Source organism: Dromaius novaehollandiae, chromosome 1 (assembly GCF_036370855.1).
Source record: "Dromaius novaehollandiae isolate bDroNov1 chromosome 1, bDroNov1.hap1, whole genome shotgun sequence".
Taxonomy (NCBI): Eukaryota; Metazoa; Chordata; class Aves; order Casuariiformes; family Dromaiidae; genus Dromaius; species Dromaius novaehollandiae.
The window spans coordinates 128,141,023-128,160,222 of record NC_088098.1 but is presented as its reverse complement, the minus strand read 5'-3'; the positions used below and the strand labels follow the sequence as shown (position 1 = coordinate 128,160,222).

At 35.2% G+C, this 19,200-nt stretch overlaps 1 protein-coding gene across 9 annotated transcripts in view; it reads right to left on the bottom strand.

Annotated features, from left to right (window-relative positions):
• Positions 1–19,200, bottom strand: part of DMD (dystrophin) — a 1,316,184-nt gene that overhangs the window by 793,181 nt on the left and 503,803 nt on the right. For all 9 annotated transcript variants that reach the window (XM_026096811.2, XM_064497835.1, XM_064497804.1 and 6 more), the window contains 3 exons: positions 13,477–13,578; positions 13,265–13,372; positions 5,924–6,103 (listed from right to left, as the gene is read on the bottom strand). In XM_026096811.2, coding sequence (XP_025952596.2) covers positions 5,924–6,103; positions 13,265–13,372; positions 13,477–13,578 — 390 coding nt within the window. The remainder of the gene's footprint in view (positions 1–5,923; positions 6,104–13,264; positions 13,373–13,476; positions 13,579–19,200) is intronic.

Below are 19,200 nucleotides of genomic sequence, written 5' to 3'. Positions count from 1 at the left end.
TGAACAATGGAGAAGAGGCATACCAAGTAATTAACAATAATTCCTTTTCCACAGCACGTTCTTCTGCGGAAAAACAGAGCGACATGGGAAGAGCATACTGTTAACAACCAGCAGGCAATACCAGCAAGGCAAACAAACACCTGAAATATCTGGACTTCCTGATAACGTTGCCTAATCTTTCACGTGGTCTACTAAGTAAAAAAGTCTTGCTGCTCTTTGTCCAGTCTGCCAATGAAAATGATGAGCAGAGTAGTCCATTACCGCTGTAATTTTGGCAATCTTACTTAAAGGAGTCAATTCAGTGCTACGTTTCCCCTCTAGAAATGACCAGCTGTCTAAGTTTTAGAGAAGAATCTGGACTACTTAAAAGACTACAAAGTTAGGATTCAAAGCAGAACTTTTATCTCTGGATTAAGAATCTTAATTAGAGTAAGTTGTTTGTGAACTGCAGGGACTTCGGAAACATATCCATTACATCAATTCTTTGGCAGAGAAGAATACCCTGTTTACTTTTTAATCACTTCTAAATATGTATAAATATCTTTGCTTTGGCTCCTTTGACTACATCATGAAAATAATAGGGAGACATTTCCATATAGATTTATTAACATTTTATGCAGTATTCTTTTCAATTTTATTTTTAATTAACTTTTATTTCTGAGGGCAAAGAGAAGAGCAAATTAAAATTTCTAAGGTCTAGGGCTCTATGAACACATGAAGTCATCTGTCACCGGGTGGTCTCTGCAGCGAAGAACACTCCAGATCATTGCTTACTCCATATGCGCATTTTTGGCTACAGTCTCTCTTTCCCCTTCTCACAAAATTCTTACAGTACTCAGGGAAAGTTTTATCTAAAAATCAATGGCAGGATATGTGTCTGACACCTGAGGCCATATCCTGTCATGTTTCCATTTGCCGATCAATACCAGGGTCCAGCTTAGAGTGAGGAAGGTGCAAAACAAAGAATAAACCACAGCTAGAGCATTGTAGGCACCATCTGCAGCCTACAACCAATTACACAGCAGTGACGGCTTCAGCCGCTGATTGGGAACTGTGCTTCAAACCAAGCTGGCAGTGTAATTACCATAGGCTTAGAGCTGTCAAGTCATGATGCTGTGGGGTGTAATGATTTACATGTCAAAACAGTAAAAAAGTATTTTACAGGCTTAATCAATAAGAGTGGAGGTTAAATACTATATACTTCAAAAAGAAAATGGAGATACGAATTTGAAGTTCGTAATCATTCTAATCACAGAGATTAGAGAAGACTAAAAGGTGCTGAAGATTACGCTGCAATATAACTGTGTGCAATGAAGTTTAGGAAGCTGGTACACATTTAGAGTACTACTCCTTAGCAGTTAGAGGAAAATCCCTAAAAATATAAACTTACAAAAGAGGAAGTCACTTTCACTTGCTCATCTGGCAAAGAAAAAAACCTCTTGATCTTACCACGGAAGCGGTTTGTTTCATGGCTGTTCATTCAAGGATGGTCCAAATACTGACAGTATGGTTCCTTTAGCCTCCTAAACTCCTGACAAGCAGATGTGAATCTGAGAAGGGGAGTTACAGACTTGGCCTTTAACCCACTGGAAAATCATATGGCAAGTGCTAAGGTGACTCGTGAGGTTGCACATTAAAAAGCTTTCAAAAGACAATGCTTCCATCCAGTTTCACATCAGTAAGCTTGTTTTAGAAATGTGTTAAAACTCATCTGTTTTCGGAGTAGACAAATTTCAACTTCCTTTTCATCCTCTACAGATAAAGGTATGTACAATGTGTGTATAACACCTCAGTAGTTTTATGCCATTTTATTTCTCTTTTATACTGCAGCCTACCTTTAATGCCATCATTTATTACTGCCTTTGGAAATGCCCTCAGTCCTGATATACTCATAATTTTCCTTAACACTCACTTTTGGAGCTGTCATTTCTTCTTCAATAAAATGTGTGTATGTGAGTGGGGAAGTTCAGATGAGGAATGGTGTTTTCTTTAGTTTGGGAAGGTTTTCAGTATAGTTTAGTGAAGCATAATGCACTCACTAAAGGTGGGTTTTGGGTGTCTAAAAGTTATGCAGTTGAAGCAAGTTGTTCTTGTCCTTGTTTCCACTGTGCAGTCAATGAAGAGAAGCAGACACTATTTCACGATGAGGATAAACCACTTTTTAGGTGTGTCTCTCTCTCATCCTTGCCATCCATTCATTAGAGCAGAAGTTTGAGCCAGGAGTTCAGATCAGATGCTTAAATTTAGCAGCAAGAAATCTAGCTAAATGTGGAGGACTTACATTCCACTTTCAACACATTTCCTTTGGGTTGTATATCTGTGTCCAATGTCTAATTGGAAAATCTGCTTTGAATTAAAGCTGAGGTTGTCTGTTCCATGTAATTTCTTATTTTGTTAAATTATTAATTACTTACTGACATCACAGTGAGTGAAGGAGGGGAAATAACTAATGACAAACATTATTACGAAAACACGATAAGCATAAATTATTAATGAAAGGAATAAAGTTCATTTTGAGGTCAGTATCTAGGTTTGAAGAACAATACATACATCTTCTGGTAAATTTTAGTGAAAAATATTATATTGTCACCCTGTTCCAAATCGCCTCTACCCCAGTTCATGATTGGACAGAACAAAAACTTTTAGTTGATGACCTTTTTTCAGAGGCATTTTTCTTCTTGCAGACTAATTTTGTAAATGAGCTCTGTAATGAATAAACTAATAAACACCACTAACCTTATCTGCGCTGCCTAGGTAGCTACACATGACAATAAGTAAACCATCAATATTTCATAATGTTAGGGTAAACATGGGGACATATCTAAACTGTGGAACAGCGCATTAAAACAGATCCTTAGGTTAGCAATGAGCATGCAAGGGCTCCAGAATTTGAAGCAATAAGGCCACGTCAGCATAGTGACTCTGTGCCAAGCACAGTGGCTTCTCCTTGGAGCTTCCTCAACTAAGGTGTGGTCCTATGATGACACAGCTACACTCCTTCAGAAAACCCAAAACCTGTGCTGCACTATCATGTATGGAGGTACAGCTGTCACTCCAAAATGAAGATCTATCTTTTCTGTAATCTGAGTTCCATTTTCAAAAGTAGTATCTGCTTTTAGGAGACATCAACAATCTTAACTACTTCTGAATACTTTGGGCTGGTTGCAAGAAAAATAAGTTTATTTTTTTCCCAAACTTTCATGATCATAGGTTTCAGAAATTTTACTGACATGAAATATCAGCAGGCTCTAGCACTGAGCCCCACCATTCATTCAGCAGCATCTGGAACATTAAACGAAATAGCTTTTTACAGCTATGAACATGAATATACCAAAGCAACTGAAGGCATGCATGTGCCAGGGAGTGAGGACAAGGATGAGAAAAAAGAAATAGCATCATCTTCTGAAATAAAATTTCAAAATGATTTCAAAAATTCTGTCATCAAAACTGTGGGAACTCTAAACATGATATTACGAATGCAGGTTTGAAAAACTGGTCTTGTAAGTAAAAAGTGACAAATACTTTATTTATGGTACGAGCACAGTTTGGAAGAAGAAACTAAGTAGCAAAATATTAATGGAAATATTATTTATTACAGGATATAAATGCAGCTTTTAATTGAATACCTAGAATACTGATTTTCACTGAGCAGTTTATAGGGCATAAACAGTTTATAATATATTGGATAGCCTTTTATGGTTCTATTTTTTTCTGTAAAGGTGGCACACATAATATGTAACTCCTACTTTTCTGAGTTTAGTGGGTGATTTCTTATATTTTAACATGAAGACCCTTCTTTCTCAATTTATGTAACTAGGGTTTCACATTTCTATTGTTTTCCTATAATTTTCTCATATATATATATATGTATATATTATATATTTTTTCCTGTAATACCTGTAAGATGTTGTGAAATAAAAATACATGAAGAAAGTTTTAACTGTGTATTTCTTAAGACCAGAGAGGTTAAGGTGTCAATTATTACTGGTATTTAGAATTAGACTGTTAGGAAGAAGAATGTTAGGAATCTTAAATAGATTTATTTTTCTAAAAAATGGAGCTACTGAACTACTAAATTTATGTTCTCACACTGTGTACATACTGTGTAAGCTGATTAAAATAAATGAATGCTGGTCTATAACATTTGCTTTTCTTGTAGGACACCACAGGAATGCAGCTTGTAAAATACCGTCTTTTCAAAAGGTATTCACAGAGAGCCCTGCTCTGCAGTTACTGTAAGAAACAAATTTACAGAGGCAGGCTTGAGACCATGCTCAGCCATTAAAGTTTACACAGACAGCTTCTCCTCTATCCCAGATGGGCTTGAATTCTGTGCACAGCTGGGCAGCTACAGGCTTTGAGATGCTCTGACTGCACAGACTGTGCACTAGGCACTGCTAGGAACTTTAACTACACAAGGAAAAACACATCTCATCTTTGTGTTGGTCAGCAAAACAATCCAAGCTGGAGGGCAGTACTGTCCTGTAGAAGATATGAAGAATGTACTCTGTGGAGAAGTTTCCAAAACCCATAAGCCTGCAGCCTGACATACTGAGTTCTTGAAATCATGAGACCTTAGCTGTCCCAAATTCAAAATGCATCTCTGGATTTTTCTCTGCATAGAAGCAACAGGTTTCCTAGTGTAAATAGGCAACAGTTAAATCAAATCTTCAAATTTTATCACTACAAATGCTGTATAGCACAAATTCCTTTCGACTTCTGTTGCTAAGTAGAATTGTTCCCTTTCCCTATTGTGTTTTGTCTCTCTTCTGCTCTCCCAAATTAATTCTTCTGACTTCAGCTAAACAGCAATGACCAGAGCAAAAGAAAAGGAATAAATATGAGTTTAGAATGAGGGTATTGAGAGACACCTGGATTGCCACAGGAAATATAGGAGCTTTCATTTAATTACCTTTCCTTATATGTGTCCAGCATAAGGCAGTAGAAACATTAGCATATAGCAACAAGAACTTGCAACACAGTAGAGGGAACTGAATCAGACTGACCAGAAATGTGACAAGCGCTCTAGGAAGCTTAGAGGAACATGCAGGAACATTTTGCCTTGTGTTATTATTAGAAAGCTTTAATGCCCTCTTCCATTTCAATAGTCAAATTATGTTGGTACGAAACTAACTCAACATTAATGAGATAAGGGAATGGAAAAAAGTGAGCTGACTTTGGTTTAATTCCATCAAGAAAGAGATGTTGACAGATGGTTAGAAAAAAATAAGTGGATACATTTTGGAATACTACACCATAGCTTTGATCTGGTTTAACAAATGTGAAGCATTAGCACCTCGATTTCTTTTTTAATATATTATGGGTAACAAAAAGAAGTAAGACAGAATAATAGCAGATGAATTTCTTTTTCATTGATATTTTGGCCACAGGTATGGGTTCCTTTATTTTTCCATGAAACTTCTCTTTTTGTAGGCTTATTTTTTAATCTCTAAGTCAGAATAACATAAGCAGAAGTGAAGCAGTAATTACATAAACTTTCACTGTTGAAAAGAAATAAAAATAATTTCAGTTTAACTACTAAATGGTTCTAATAGTAATTTCAGACTAAGTGCTATTCCACAGAGATAGCCACAAAAACAGTGTATATGAAGTGACCAACTATTATAGGTTAAAAATAAATTAACTGGAAATATTTTCATTATGGATTGTATAAACATAGTTAAAAACCCTACAAAGTTATCAACACCATAAAGGAGAGCAATCAAAATTAAAGAGATAAATAATATTCTGGAAAGTTATACAACAGTTGCATTCTGCTGTCCTAAAAATACACTGTGTCTGAAGCAATCATGCAGGTAAAAGATTTAAAACAACATGACAAACAGCACCAAAACTACTTCAGGCATTTGACTGGCAAAGGATTTAACCATCACCAACTGACAAAATGATGTTTTTAACAAACCTGCTTAGAATTGCTCTCTAACTTCTGCACAAGGCTATCCCAGCGCTGAGCAAAATTTTCGAGACGACTTTCCAGCTTTTGAGCCACAGCTTTGTTTTTCAAAGCTACAAGGAGGTCTTGGCTGAGTGAATTCAGCTTGCCTATCATTTGTCTTTTCATTTCCAGATCTCCTTTTAGGATCTGTTAAACAAAGTAACAGTGAGAAGAACAGTAATTCATACAGAAAAACCTGGAAGAAAAACCCCAAAGAAAGCACCATAAAGAAATGAAAAGGGGTAAGAATATTTCATATAAACGTCTATACTTCCACACTGCTGTTATTGTGAAAACGGCTGGTGAAGCTGACAGTGGAATGGACACATTATACTTCACAAAGCAATAAAACATGACAGGTGGAGCAATTCCAGGCATCACAGACTGCCTCAGGTTGGAGTATAAATCAAAAAACTGAAGGCTGTGTGACTTTAGCAACCTTAAAACTGCATTAATGTTAACAACTGTATCAACATTTCAAATAATACTTCTTTAAAGTTTTGTTGTGCTGTGCCCATATCCCAAACATGAAAACTGATCAGGAAAAAAAGGGTTTCTGGAAAAACAGTATTTCACCCCAAACTAGGATGAAAAAACAAGCTCCCGAAAATAAGATGTTTAGTTTTGGAAATAATAAAGAATTGTATATTCCTCATCTTTCTGGGATTTCTGCAGGTCCTACTCAGGTGGCAGTAGCCTGCCAAGGAATCAAGAAGTCTTGGGAACCTGGGGAGCTGCCCTGAGTGTGCAAAGAAAGCCACCATGCACTGGGGGCCTGGAAATTCCCATTCCCAACTGCTGCACCCTGTGAGTCATCAGACCCCCAGAAGGCAGAGATGCTCATGGAAAATGAGAAATCTTCAGTCTTCGTGACTCTACTGAAGTAAACTGCCAAGGGATCTTGAAACTCCTGAAATCTTGGCAATCTACTCTGTGAAGTAGGCGGTTCACAGATTCAAGAGTCATCCATATCTCCAGTTACCCCCGGAAATGTTTTCTTACTACTTCTACTGGTTTTACCTCACTGATTTTTGTCCCTTAAGCACTCATTCTCCACACACTTATCTGCACTAACCAGGGCCAAATTTTGAAATCTTTATGCAGCTGGGGATGGTAATCTGATCTCCATAACATTTCCTATAAATTTCAAGATGGATAATTACACAACCATTACAGTTAACAGAATTAAGTCTACATACATTTGCCTGTAGCCTTAACATCGCAACTGTGATCTAAAATACAGTTTAGTAAAAAGAAAATACAGTTTAGTATAAAGAAAATTAGAAAATTCTTTCCATTATTTCCAGTATTTATGATTCAAAACATCATAAATACTGATGATAGACATAGTGAACATCAAACTCTAAACTGACATCTCCCTAACAAATAGCAGCTCGCATACTTCATATTTAAGAATCTGACATAGCAGCAGATCTAACATAGACAGCAGACTAGATGGAAAGTAATTTACTGCCTGAATTTTCAAGGATTACTATATTTGACTTCTCCCTGGGGCCTATGGTGGCAGAAAAAGCTGGCTTGAAAGCCAGTAACTAAAACCATCAAAAAGAGAGAACAAAATAGTACCCTATGAAACACGATCATTGAATTCTGATTGGCAGTGTTTTATTTCCAATCTCCACAGCTGTCAATGGCTGTACAATGTAGAAATCAGGCAAGCATCAAGCCCTGATACATGGAGCACTCAGCAAATGAACCACTAGAAAGGGAAGGATGCTAAAACTATGTATCTATCAAAGTTATCACTCAGTACTACCCAATATTCTTTTGGTGGCAATGGTTAACCTATAAAAAAAATATACTGGGAAATTCTGTTTTCACGCTTCTTTACTGAAAACCTGTCAACGTGCTACAGTAGCCAAAATTGTGCACTGGTTCTGATTTTTTCTTGTGCAAGAACAGATCTAAATACTCAAGAAATAACAAAATATGCAATTTACCAGTCTGCAAGGGAATCAAGAGTATTGTAAGTATTAAGTAATTCAATCATAACTTCTATCAAACACATTTGTGTAAGATTTATTTTATAGTAGTTCTTTCTTAATTCAGTTTTTTAAATCCTGTATTCATTAACTTACAGTGCTAGATCTTCCCTGGTTTAACATCTTAATTATTTTAATTAAATTTCACAAAGAAAGGATATCAATGTGCTATATTACTACCACCCTCACAGTATGTGCAAGTAAAATATCTATAATGCGAGATACAAAGCATGGGCTGGAGAATTGTAACACAGACACAGATAAGCCACTATACATACTTCACCATGTTTTCAGAAGCTTATTCCAAATACATGTGCAGTATGTCAACAGCAACATACAGTAAGGCACTAATATTCTGATATTTGAACATTATAAAGTGGTTTTCTCTCTCTGTTAGTAATATGCTTCCACATGGTGGGTTTTTTTGTTATCAAGCTTTTACTTTCACTATTATTGTTTTTCTTTTCCTTAAACATCACCAAACTCATTCCTTGCCCGTTGTAATATTCTAATGAGCAATATCTGCTGTAAAATGTGAAAGTAATTGTTTGGCTGCTGAGAGATTTGTTCCAAGACTCAGCATTAATGTAGTTTCTAATATGTTACTTCTAATATGTGAAGAAATTTGCGTTAAGTGAAGCAAGTGAAGACTTAACCCTACACTAATGGAATATTAATTTTAAATATAAATATCTAGATCTTGTATACCTTTTTGTTATATCTCAGCCAGCTTTATGGAATAGAAAAACACCATCACCTACATTTTACGGGTTGGAAAATCTAGGTGCAGGGCATCAAAATAACCTATCAAGCTCATGCCATAAGTGGCAGAAAAATTTCACTTCGGCCTGTCCACTTATGTCCTATATACTCAGTACATCATATCCTCCAGTCTTGTTCATGCTTTATATCATCCTTTGCCTTGTGTAAGAATTCAGAGATAATGATAGTGACAGTGAACAAATGGTGGTGGTGGGGGGGGGGGGAATAAAAAACAATTATTTTAAGGAAATATTTTACAACTGGAACAAGTAGCCATCAGCATCACAAACAGATGAAGAGCAGTCAGTGGTAATACATATGCAAAGCAACAATGCCTAAGCAGTTTTTCTGCCCTTTAGACTAATTAGGTCCCTGAAGAGAGTTAATGACGAAGGAAATAAACTTTTACATACAAATACTGAACGAATCCTGTGAAAGAAGCCATTCATGATTATTTAGAAACACAGAATTTCTTGCAATAATGAGTTTTATCTGAACTAAAGTTCTGACAAATAGACATTGTGGGTACTGTACATAAAATAAGAAGAAATCAACTGACTTGGTATCAGCTTTAATGCACAGTTAGAACCGAGTGAATTGCTACATTAACCAAAAATATATTTCCAGTCAGCTATTCATTTCAGCTGGGAAAAAATAACAATGAAACTTGAGTGATGTAAGTGAGGGAAGCGAAGGGACACCATAATGTTCAGGACATTCAGAATCTCTCCTCTATTAAATGGATTTTGAAACTCTGGCTCGCACTGCTCAGAGTGTATCCCAGCCTCTATACATTAGGGTATTCTGATGCCAACCTGAATAATAAAACTTAATTTACACAGTTTTATTAAAAATAAGTTTTAACTTGCCTCCTTCGCTCAGTTTGGCAGATCATATCTGAGAATAAACCTACAAAGAACTGTTATTTGTTGGTAATAGTGAGCCGGTAGTCAAATCGTTAGCGTGAATCAAATTTTGGGGAAACATGCTGGTTTTTACCAAGTCAAATAAACAATCAGAATTTGGGCTGTCGAATAAATGAGCAGAAATTTGGGCTGCAAAAATCTCCCAGCACAAAACCACTAAAAAAGGAATCCATGTGTAGCGATTTTGATTTAGAATCAATCCCTTTCTTTCTGCTTACTTAAAATCTTTATTAAAGTCTGAAAATGTATGCATACTGAATATCAGTTTAGGGAGTGCTGGCAAATGAAAATCTACTTCAAGAAATAATAGTCCTCACTTTCAAAGGCCTTCTTACCTAAAAGTGTATTTCCTCCCACTTGAGAAACCTGAGATAAAATTACTGTGAAGAAGAAAACACTCTGTATTTCTGTGTTAGCAAGTAATAGTTAAAGCCAGATTTCTTCACAGTTATCTTGAACTGCAAATATGCATGAAAACTACCACTTGCTCTCTCTTCAGTATTTTACCTTGTATTTGTTACTATGTATTTATTAACACGACATAAGAATCATTTTTTTTTCACACTGTGAACAGCATCTCAACAGACTCAAAATAACCCCCCCAAAACAAACAAAAAGTCATTTAAGGCATTTTAGAGGGCTGTTGAATTTCAAATGAACAGTCATAATGATAAATGGTTTAACCAAGTATCATCAGAAATTGCCTTCAGGCTTAAGAGATCCAAATCTAACTAAAGAACATGACCTTAATCGTGCCAGGTTGTGGATGTAAGAGAGGTAGGAGATATAGGCTGGAAGGTCTCATACCATATTGTGATACCTCAGTTCTCAAGATACAAAATATGAGGCTGGTTCTAACTGAACTTCTTTTTGAAAGGAAGAACTAGTACTGTAATTTGCTGCTCGAAATGATTAGAGAGCAGAGGGACTGAGCTACCATACTGTTATCAATGTAAACTTCTTTTTTTGTATTAGTGAGAGAATGTATATGAATTCTGTTCGCTGCCTCACGGACCTGCCTTTACAATCATGGAATAAGCTGGCCTAATTATAAGATTTTTCATGACAGCTTTTCCCTCACTACACCCAAACACACCCCTATGTCTAAAATGTCATATGCCAAAAGACAAGCATGCTTTGAATTTCAGTGTTAGGATACTATGCTCAGTGTCAGGATACCATGATCTCTTTTTTCCCTATTTCTAAAAAACAGTTCGACAGTGGAAGAATATGTTCCCTGGTAAGAAATTACATGTGGGTAATCCATTAATACAAATTCCCTGTGACTCAGGGAATACTAAAATAGTACATCTTTCTCTACAAAAACCCTGACAATGTGGTATTGTGTGCAGGTAAAATATGTACTCACTAGAATTGAGAAACCTTCTACTACGCCTAGAACCCAATAGAAAATATGTCTGCTACAAATCATAGAGACTAAATAGGCCATATTTTTTCCAGCATTCCATCAGCATTTAAATAGCTAAACCATTACATTATGGATCAGCTTTTTCTAAAAACACCACAAGTTATTCACCTGCACAAAAGAAGATTAAGTTGCTATTAAAAAAACCCAACTGTTCTGTCAAGGATGACACAATTCTCGTTGGGGCTGAGGGCGACTGGGGATTCACTTTATTTACTATCATGGTCAAACATTTAGTTTCATGAAAGAATGGCAATGTTTTATTTACAGTAACACTTAACAGTTAAGCAGACGCTATAATTAAATCTGTAAGAATTCGTATTTATTTCATTAACCAATTTTATGAAAATACTATTAAAGTATCTCCTTCTTGACATCATACTTCCAACCAGTTTAGAAAGGGATCCAAACCAGCCTTATCCATAACACTTTCAAACCTTTCATATACTGCTACTTCACAACTTGTGATGTTTCAAACTCCAGTTCCTGTCTTCTCCAACATCTTGCCAAATCCCAAATGTACTACATTACTGAATAAATCTGAATTTCTCTCCATAAATTTCTCTTCATGCAGAGTCTAAAACATCCTGTGCTACCTCTAGCTAATTACTCATTAATAAAAGACTGGCCTGAAGTCACCCTCAAGCTTGCTTAATGGTTAAATTACTAGAGTTTGCAAGAAGCATATCAACTGAGAAAACTGACTATATGTAGACTTCTTTTGCTTTACATAGAAGTTTGCTTAATTCTAAATCAACTTTAATCAAAATAAATGTCTGTACTTCCACATATGCTGTTTTATTAGCCCAGTAAGAGTTTTACAGTTGAAAAGAAGAAAAAAAAAAAAGGGAGGGATAGCAAAATAATTCCAGTTTCTTAACTATAATTTCACTGATAATCATAATTTTGGGTCTCAAATTTCAATAAATTTCAACAATTACTAACTTCTTAGTCATTGCATGAATCAATGTAAGAAACCAACCAACTGTAAGATATTCATGAATTAAAAGAAAAAAAGTTGTAAGAATTTTTTATTTTGTTTAAAAAACAAATAATTATACCTTTGTGTATGTGAGGGTAAAATACATGAATCTTAAAAACCTCAGAGAATTACTTAAAATTCAGTAACATCATGAGATTTTCATAGAGCAAAAGCTCAAATGTTTCTATTTTAATTCAGGCAGACAATGAGAAAGACATTAATTTAAAAATATTTTTTAAAAATTTAAATTTGATCCTATTGTATAATCACATTGTAATAACTTCAAAATGGTCCATGCCTGAAAATTCTAGTATATGAACTGCCAAACCAAGTCCTGCAATAATGCCTAGGAAGCTCTCTATTCTATTTGACAAAATAACTAGTAATGATTCTTTAAATGGCAGATTACCATTGAAGTTTTTATTTACTGTAATGACAATTTACCTACTTTAGCATAAGCATGGAGATGAATATTTCCTTTCCTTCAAGTGCATAAACAATCGTCCTTATGTACAAAAATAGAGCCTAACATCCCATTTTCTTTTTAGAGGCCCTAAAGCGATAAAATCATCTGGCAGTCTAGACTGTGCCAAGTTTCCCAGCTTTACCAGCAAGGGATCTTTCTAGACCACTCAGAAGTGTATTCCCCACTTACAGATGATGAAATGAAGAGTATTTTCTGAAGAATGATGTAAATGACACATGGAAAAGGGTGTATTGTATGTATGTACAGCTGAGGTAGTGTTGTAAACTAATATTAATTAATTTCACAACTTCTGAGTCTTAAGCTTTTTCAGGTTTAAGGAGTGTCTGTCAAGTTTGCCGTATGATCAGTACTTACTCCTGTGTGTATTCATATGTGTGCATGTCCCTGCACATATACATATGACTCAGCCACACACGTGTATATCAATAACATTGGCAAAGAAACTTTAAAAATAAAAGAAATCTTATTAAGACATACACGCAACTTCAGTTCCTAAACTTTTGACTGAAGAGACAGACAAAGAAAAAATCTGTGCCTGTTTGTTCCTTGATCAGCAAGACCATGGACCAAACAATTTCATGCCCTTGAGATAACATCCATTCCCAGAAATATGAAAAGCTGTTCTGTTAAACAATAGTGTTTGAGAGTGAGATAAAACCAGGTGCATTCAGACTCATGAATGGGAAAGCTAAACATAAAACAGGACAATGAAAAATACATACAGCTAATTTGCGTAGACTGGTCAGCATTTCATTTTGATCTTTAAAGCCAGTTGTATGAATTTTGCTCACAGCATCCTCTTTCTCAGTAAGCCATGCATCAAAAAGGCACTGAAAGAATATTAGAGAGAACAGAAAGAAAAGGGTTCAGTCAGGCCATTCCTGGTGCAATTTTTTGAAGAACATTCCAATTTATAACTGCTAACACTACTCACCTGTTCTTCTGCAAAATGCTGCCATTTACGAAGAATATCTTGCAGAAGGACCCATCGATCTTCTGTCCATCTGCAGATGGCAGCCCACCGGTCTCCAAAGTGCTAGAAAGAAAGAAACCCACAATAAATATCTGCATTTGCTTATGTTTTTTAAAACAGGGTCATCAGATTTTCCTATGGTATTACAAATTTTTGTGAAAAGACCTTCATAATGCATTTTTTTTACAATCCTTAAAATATGTTGCAGGTCACACTGAAATGGACATAATCACTGTTTGAGATAAGACTGAAATGGAGAGAATAGAAAAAGCAATAGAGCCAAAAAGAGGGAGAGAATTTTAATACTAATCTCCAGACATATCATTCTATTAAATCTTTGGCAATATGTGCTGAAAAAAACAGTTCCAAAACTTTACGATGCCCCAAAACATAACTACTCGACATGTAATTAGAGCACCCAAAGATTTGATCATAGCAATAAAGCTTTTGGCTCTAAAGCAGCACTGTCAACTTAGTTGATCTAAATTCCTTTCTCTTTTGCAATGTTGCAGTGAGTTTTATTGGGAAAAAAATCCTATAAGCTAACAGATGAGCACAAACACCACTGAGGTTTTCTGTAAATTTCTAGTGCATGCTACTCTATATGTTTTAAAATTGCACAAACCCCTGTGTTGTTCTCTTTCCTTAATTTTATCTTGAGTTAAGCATTAGCACTTAATTTTTGTTTTATACTTCAGAGAAAAATGTGTAAGACAGAGGATGAGAATTATTACAGAGGATGAGAGTTATTACAGCTGTGATGATGCAATTTACTATAAAACTTTTATTCGATCACTTTACAATGATGCAATTATCCTGCAGTACCAAATGCAAATTATAAAGCTCCTCCCAAATAAGAAACCATTTAAAATGTGTAGGATATTTCATACCTCTAAATTCTTATTCCTCATCTACCTCAAACACCTATGTCTTGACCAAAAAAACCCAGTTTCTTCCTTTTTTTCAACGAGAAATAAGGAATTAATTTATTCCTTCATAGGGACTACAATTTACAACTAGCAAAAATACAGCATTCAAAGAGTGAATTTTTAAAGCCAACGGTTTAATACATTATATCTAACTGAAATGTAGGTACAAGATCCAATGCATTTTCTATCAATCAGGAATGAAAGAATTTAATATTACACTTGCTAGAAAATGAAAGGTAAGACTTCAACGTTGACATTAGAATTTGTGGCTTTGCAAGGCCCACAACTGACATACCAATTTTATGTCAGTCAGCAGATGCTATGCTATGTATTTTATTTAATGAAGGCAAAAACTATAATAAATCTTACAGATCAAATGGTCAGTTGTCATGCCATTCAGTCATATCATAATAGATACTGGCACAGTTTAGAAAAATGAAAATTACCTCTGATCAACTAGCACAATAAAGCTAATTTCAGAACTGTGCCCCATCTAAAACAGCTTAAATATGTGACTTTCTAAGACTTGGAAGTACCCACTTTCTGATACTTCTTACTGCATAAATCTGAAGTAGGTCTTGAGGTATTTGTTTTGTTTTTTAGATTTAATGTTAGGTCTATGGGTTTGGTATATATTTGGAATCACGTATTGGCATTTGCCTTCTTTGTTAATTTGATATAGACCAAAGAAAAGTAATTTCTGCAAACTAAGAATTTAATTTTTTTACATTAAAATCACTTCAGAGCTATGTATGTCACTGTTTGATTGCCATTAAACTTAACGTTATCAAAGATTACCAGTTCATACATTAACAAAAAAAAGCTAGTTAGGCCTGTGAATATTTCAGAACACTAATTTCGAAATTAACATCCACAAATACTTATTCATGAAACATTTATGCCTTCAACTAATCAGGAAATAAAGTAGAGAACAGTAACATATTTTACCCACTCATCATTAAATAAAATCGCTCAACTGTGTGACACAGAACAGTTGCAGAAAATTATTGACAATCAGCTTATCCAAAAAAAAAAAAAATCAAATTTCTCCTTTTACAGAAAATCCATGATCCCATAAACATGCAGACTAAATACTATGTATACTATAATGCACACTCACTAAAGCCTTTTCTCTATAAACTACATTTTGACTAATTTAATTGCTTTGAAAAAAATGCTTATGTAACTGGAATTCGATTTTACCTTTTCTTTTTCATTCACTTCCTAAATAGTGGTTAGAGAATATAAATATTTCTTTTTTCAAACTCTTTTTAAGGAGAACTTCGTAAACATTCTCTGCTAGAATATGAATTAAATGTAACTGTATTTTAGATATACCTGCTCCATACAATGCAGCAGCATTTTAGATACTTGACATTAGAATGGCTACAAAGTTCAGCACGGTGCAGAGGGACTGACTCCCTCCTAGGAACAGTAAAGCTACAAAATGCTCTTATATTACCACTAACTGTGGGATCTAGCACCGTTCCATATTAATATAAACTTACCACAGAGATATGCAGGCAAGCTGCAACCACTCATAGATCAAGGAATCACATTTAATGAATATGCTGGTCAGTGGTATACAATCATCATTTTCCTTGATAGCTATGATAGCAATAGCAACAGACACTCAAATAGGTGTTCTGTGAAGTATGTGAAGTATGTCAATTACTTTATCCCTTTACATATATCAGCATATTGTGTTCAATTGTTTAAACAGAAGCTATGCACTGTGCTGCAGCCAACTCTTCACAGACCAAACACCAAACTTCGTTCTTTATTTCTATGCTACTTTTTATATTGCAGACTTTTATTATATTGCATTCTTCTGATGTTTTATACATAAAGCAGGAAATCATTTATTTATAAAAAGGACCTTTTTAAAAATATCACATACCTGACTAATTTTTAAAAAGCTCATATATGAGCAGCACATATTTTAATCAGTTTTGTAAAGAATGAGAAAGTTTGCTCTTAGCATCTACAGTATCACTTTCCAGCATCACTATGATCTACCTTGAAAAGTACTTTTTGCTCATCTAGAAAATACTAAAAACTCAAGAGTACAAGATCAAATACCTGCCTTTGCCTTTACTCCAAGAAACCCATTGATTTGCATACTAAAAAAATTTTGCTAAGTCAATACAAACCTCTATTTTGATTATATCATTCCAAAGAAGCATAAAAATCTACCCTGTTTTCTTCTCAATAAGACCATTTATAAAAATATATGTAAAACAAGTAAAATGGCTAAGTAACTGTACTGATAAAAGAGTTGATACTGTGATGTGCCTTAAACCTGTTACTTCTCATGAGACGATAACAAACGTGACAGTGAGATATACTGTGTGGTTAAATCAATATAAGACACAGTTTCGATCAGAAATATCATGTAAAAGCTGTTTCTTTATAAGGTAGATATTGACTACTAAATCATATGGTGCTCAATTCTATCAGTTTCATCACAACAAATGTATTTCACCCTATAAGAAGCCTGAGTGATGTCTGGGAACTCTGGCTACACCAAGAATTTTTGTTAACACCACCTGGGAAATCAAATCTCCTGAGAAACTGATTGAATTCAGAGTAAAAATCAAAATATTTTCTTGCTCCCTTGCAATGCCTTTTACGGTCCTAGCTGGAATTTTCAGAGAAATCTGCCTTTAAAATAAATCTTTTTTGTTTTAAATAAGAGGCCTCTGAAAGAACGTTCTTTATGAATACAAAAAGCTGAAGCTAAAACATTTCTAGACTGCAAAAAGGTCAAATTAAGAAAGCATGGGACTAGGATAAAATGAATAAGAACACAACTCTTGGGAACAGTGGTGTGAACATACAAAAAAGTGAAATAACAAGCCGCAAGTCTACAACTAATAGAAGAATTTATCTGAAAGATACTTCTTTATTAAAGTAAGGCTAAGCACTCCTTACACTAATGAGGAATGGTAGAAATATGTTTTCATCTATATGCATTTACTGAGTTTCTCCTGTGCTGCAATAAACAGAGTGTGCAGTTGTTGTTTTTTTTAAACTTTGTTCAATTATTTTGACATATTTTTACAAGAACTACCCAGATATCATCATCAATCAAAGGATAATACCCTGAATAATATGAATACCGTGAGAATTACACTCTTGGGTCGCCTCCCTCAGCAGGGGGAAGGGCCATCAAGAAGCATTTGGTACCTCCGCCACAGACCCCTCTCCAGCATGGATCCGGAGGCCTGGGGAGGGCTCTCACTTGAATGAGAGGGCTCCCATCCTTCAGGGACCTACTGTCCTGCTGGGTATAACCAGAGTGAAAATTCCCTGCCTTTCCCGGCTTCTTTATGGTATTCAGGGATTTCTCTGGGCTAAATGTCATTTCCCACATTCTACTGAGAAAAGAGTCAGACTACAGCAGCTGTTTCACAGGCTCAGTCCTCTGGTTTAACACCACTATATACGGATTTGAGTCTTAATCCATAGCTGCATTTTTGATAAGTCTCTCGAATGAGTTTAATGGGGTCTGGGTGTTACGCATCTGAATAGCCAGTTCACAGCAGCAGCATAAACATAAAGCCTCACAAAATGTCACATACTATTACCTTGAGTATACAACATTAAAAGTAGATTTAATATTAACACTCACCTAGGCTAGCCGTAATCTCTCAAACCACTTATCATCTATAAGAAGCACTTTAATTATGTTTACTTTTATTTTTCCAGGCAACATTAACATATTTATGGATAATTTGTTTCAGGGGACACTTTGGCTTTCTGTACTATTAACTGTCTCCTAAATGAGACCCACCCTTTTTTTTGGCATGTGGAATAAATCTTAACAGCTTCTGCAATGTTAATTTGAAGCCAGTATAAATTCTTGTCAGTCTTTTAAGACTTTTTAAATGCGTAGATATACTTCATATAACTTTTTAAATTGCTTTATACATACACACACATTTATTTGCCTCTGTCTATAAAATAGTTTAGGAATCATCATCTCAATCCCTTAAAAAAAATCTGGTTTTGTTACTATGAAGATTCCACATAACTGAATTACAGGAGCTTGGAAAATGCAGTCTTGGCAACTATATAGCAATAACTGTTCACTTTCTACAAAATCTGATCCTGATCATTATCCCACTTAGATGGCTTTAATAAGCCTTTGTATAACAATGCGCACTTTTGTTTTTCTCTACTTGAAAAAATCGGGCCAACAGACACATAATCAAGCTTCAGGCTTTGTTCTACTGTGCTTTTCTGTCAAATGCTCTAACGAGTGCGCCTGCCAACATATCACCTCTCTTGTACTTATATTCAATTTGCAAATACCACACGAAACTCCCTTTCCTCCCCCTGCCCGATCCAAACAGCCTTCTTGTGCGCTCAGGAAAGGAGAGAGAGTATTTTGTAAGGGCAGTAAATGGACTGTGGTGACAGCCCTCCTGTGCAGAAAGGCATGTAATTTTGCACACCCCCTCATAACAGCTCAAGCCCCATAGCTTTACCTATGTACTTAGTTTTTATTAACACTAACTGTTTGGCATGTTTGATCCCAGTAACAGGCACTTCTCCACTAGTACAGTTACAAATGAAACATTTCCATTGTATTCCGTTTACACGCATCTATTTCTACATATTTCTTTAATGCAGTAAACCTACCATAGCAATGTCTGAATTCTATTTACTAAATTGTTAATGTTTGAGCTTTGCCTTTAATAGCCCAGTGAAAGCTCTCATAAAATACTGGCTTAGACACAAATGTCCAAAT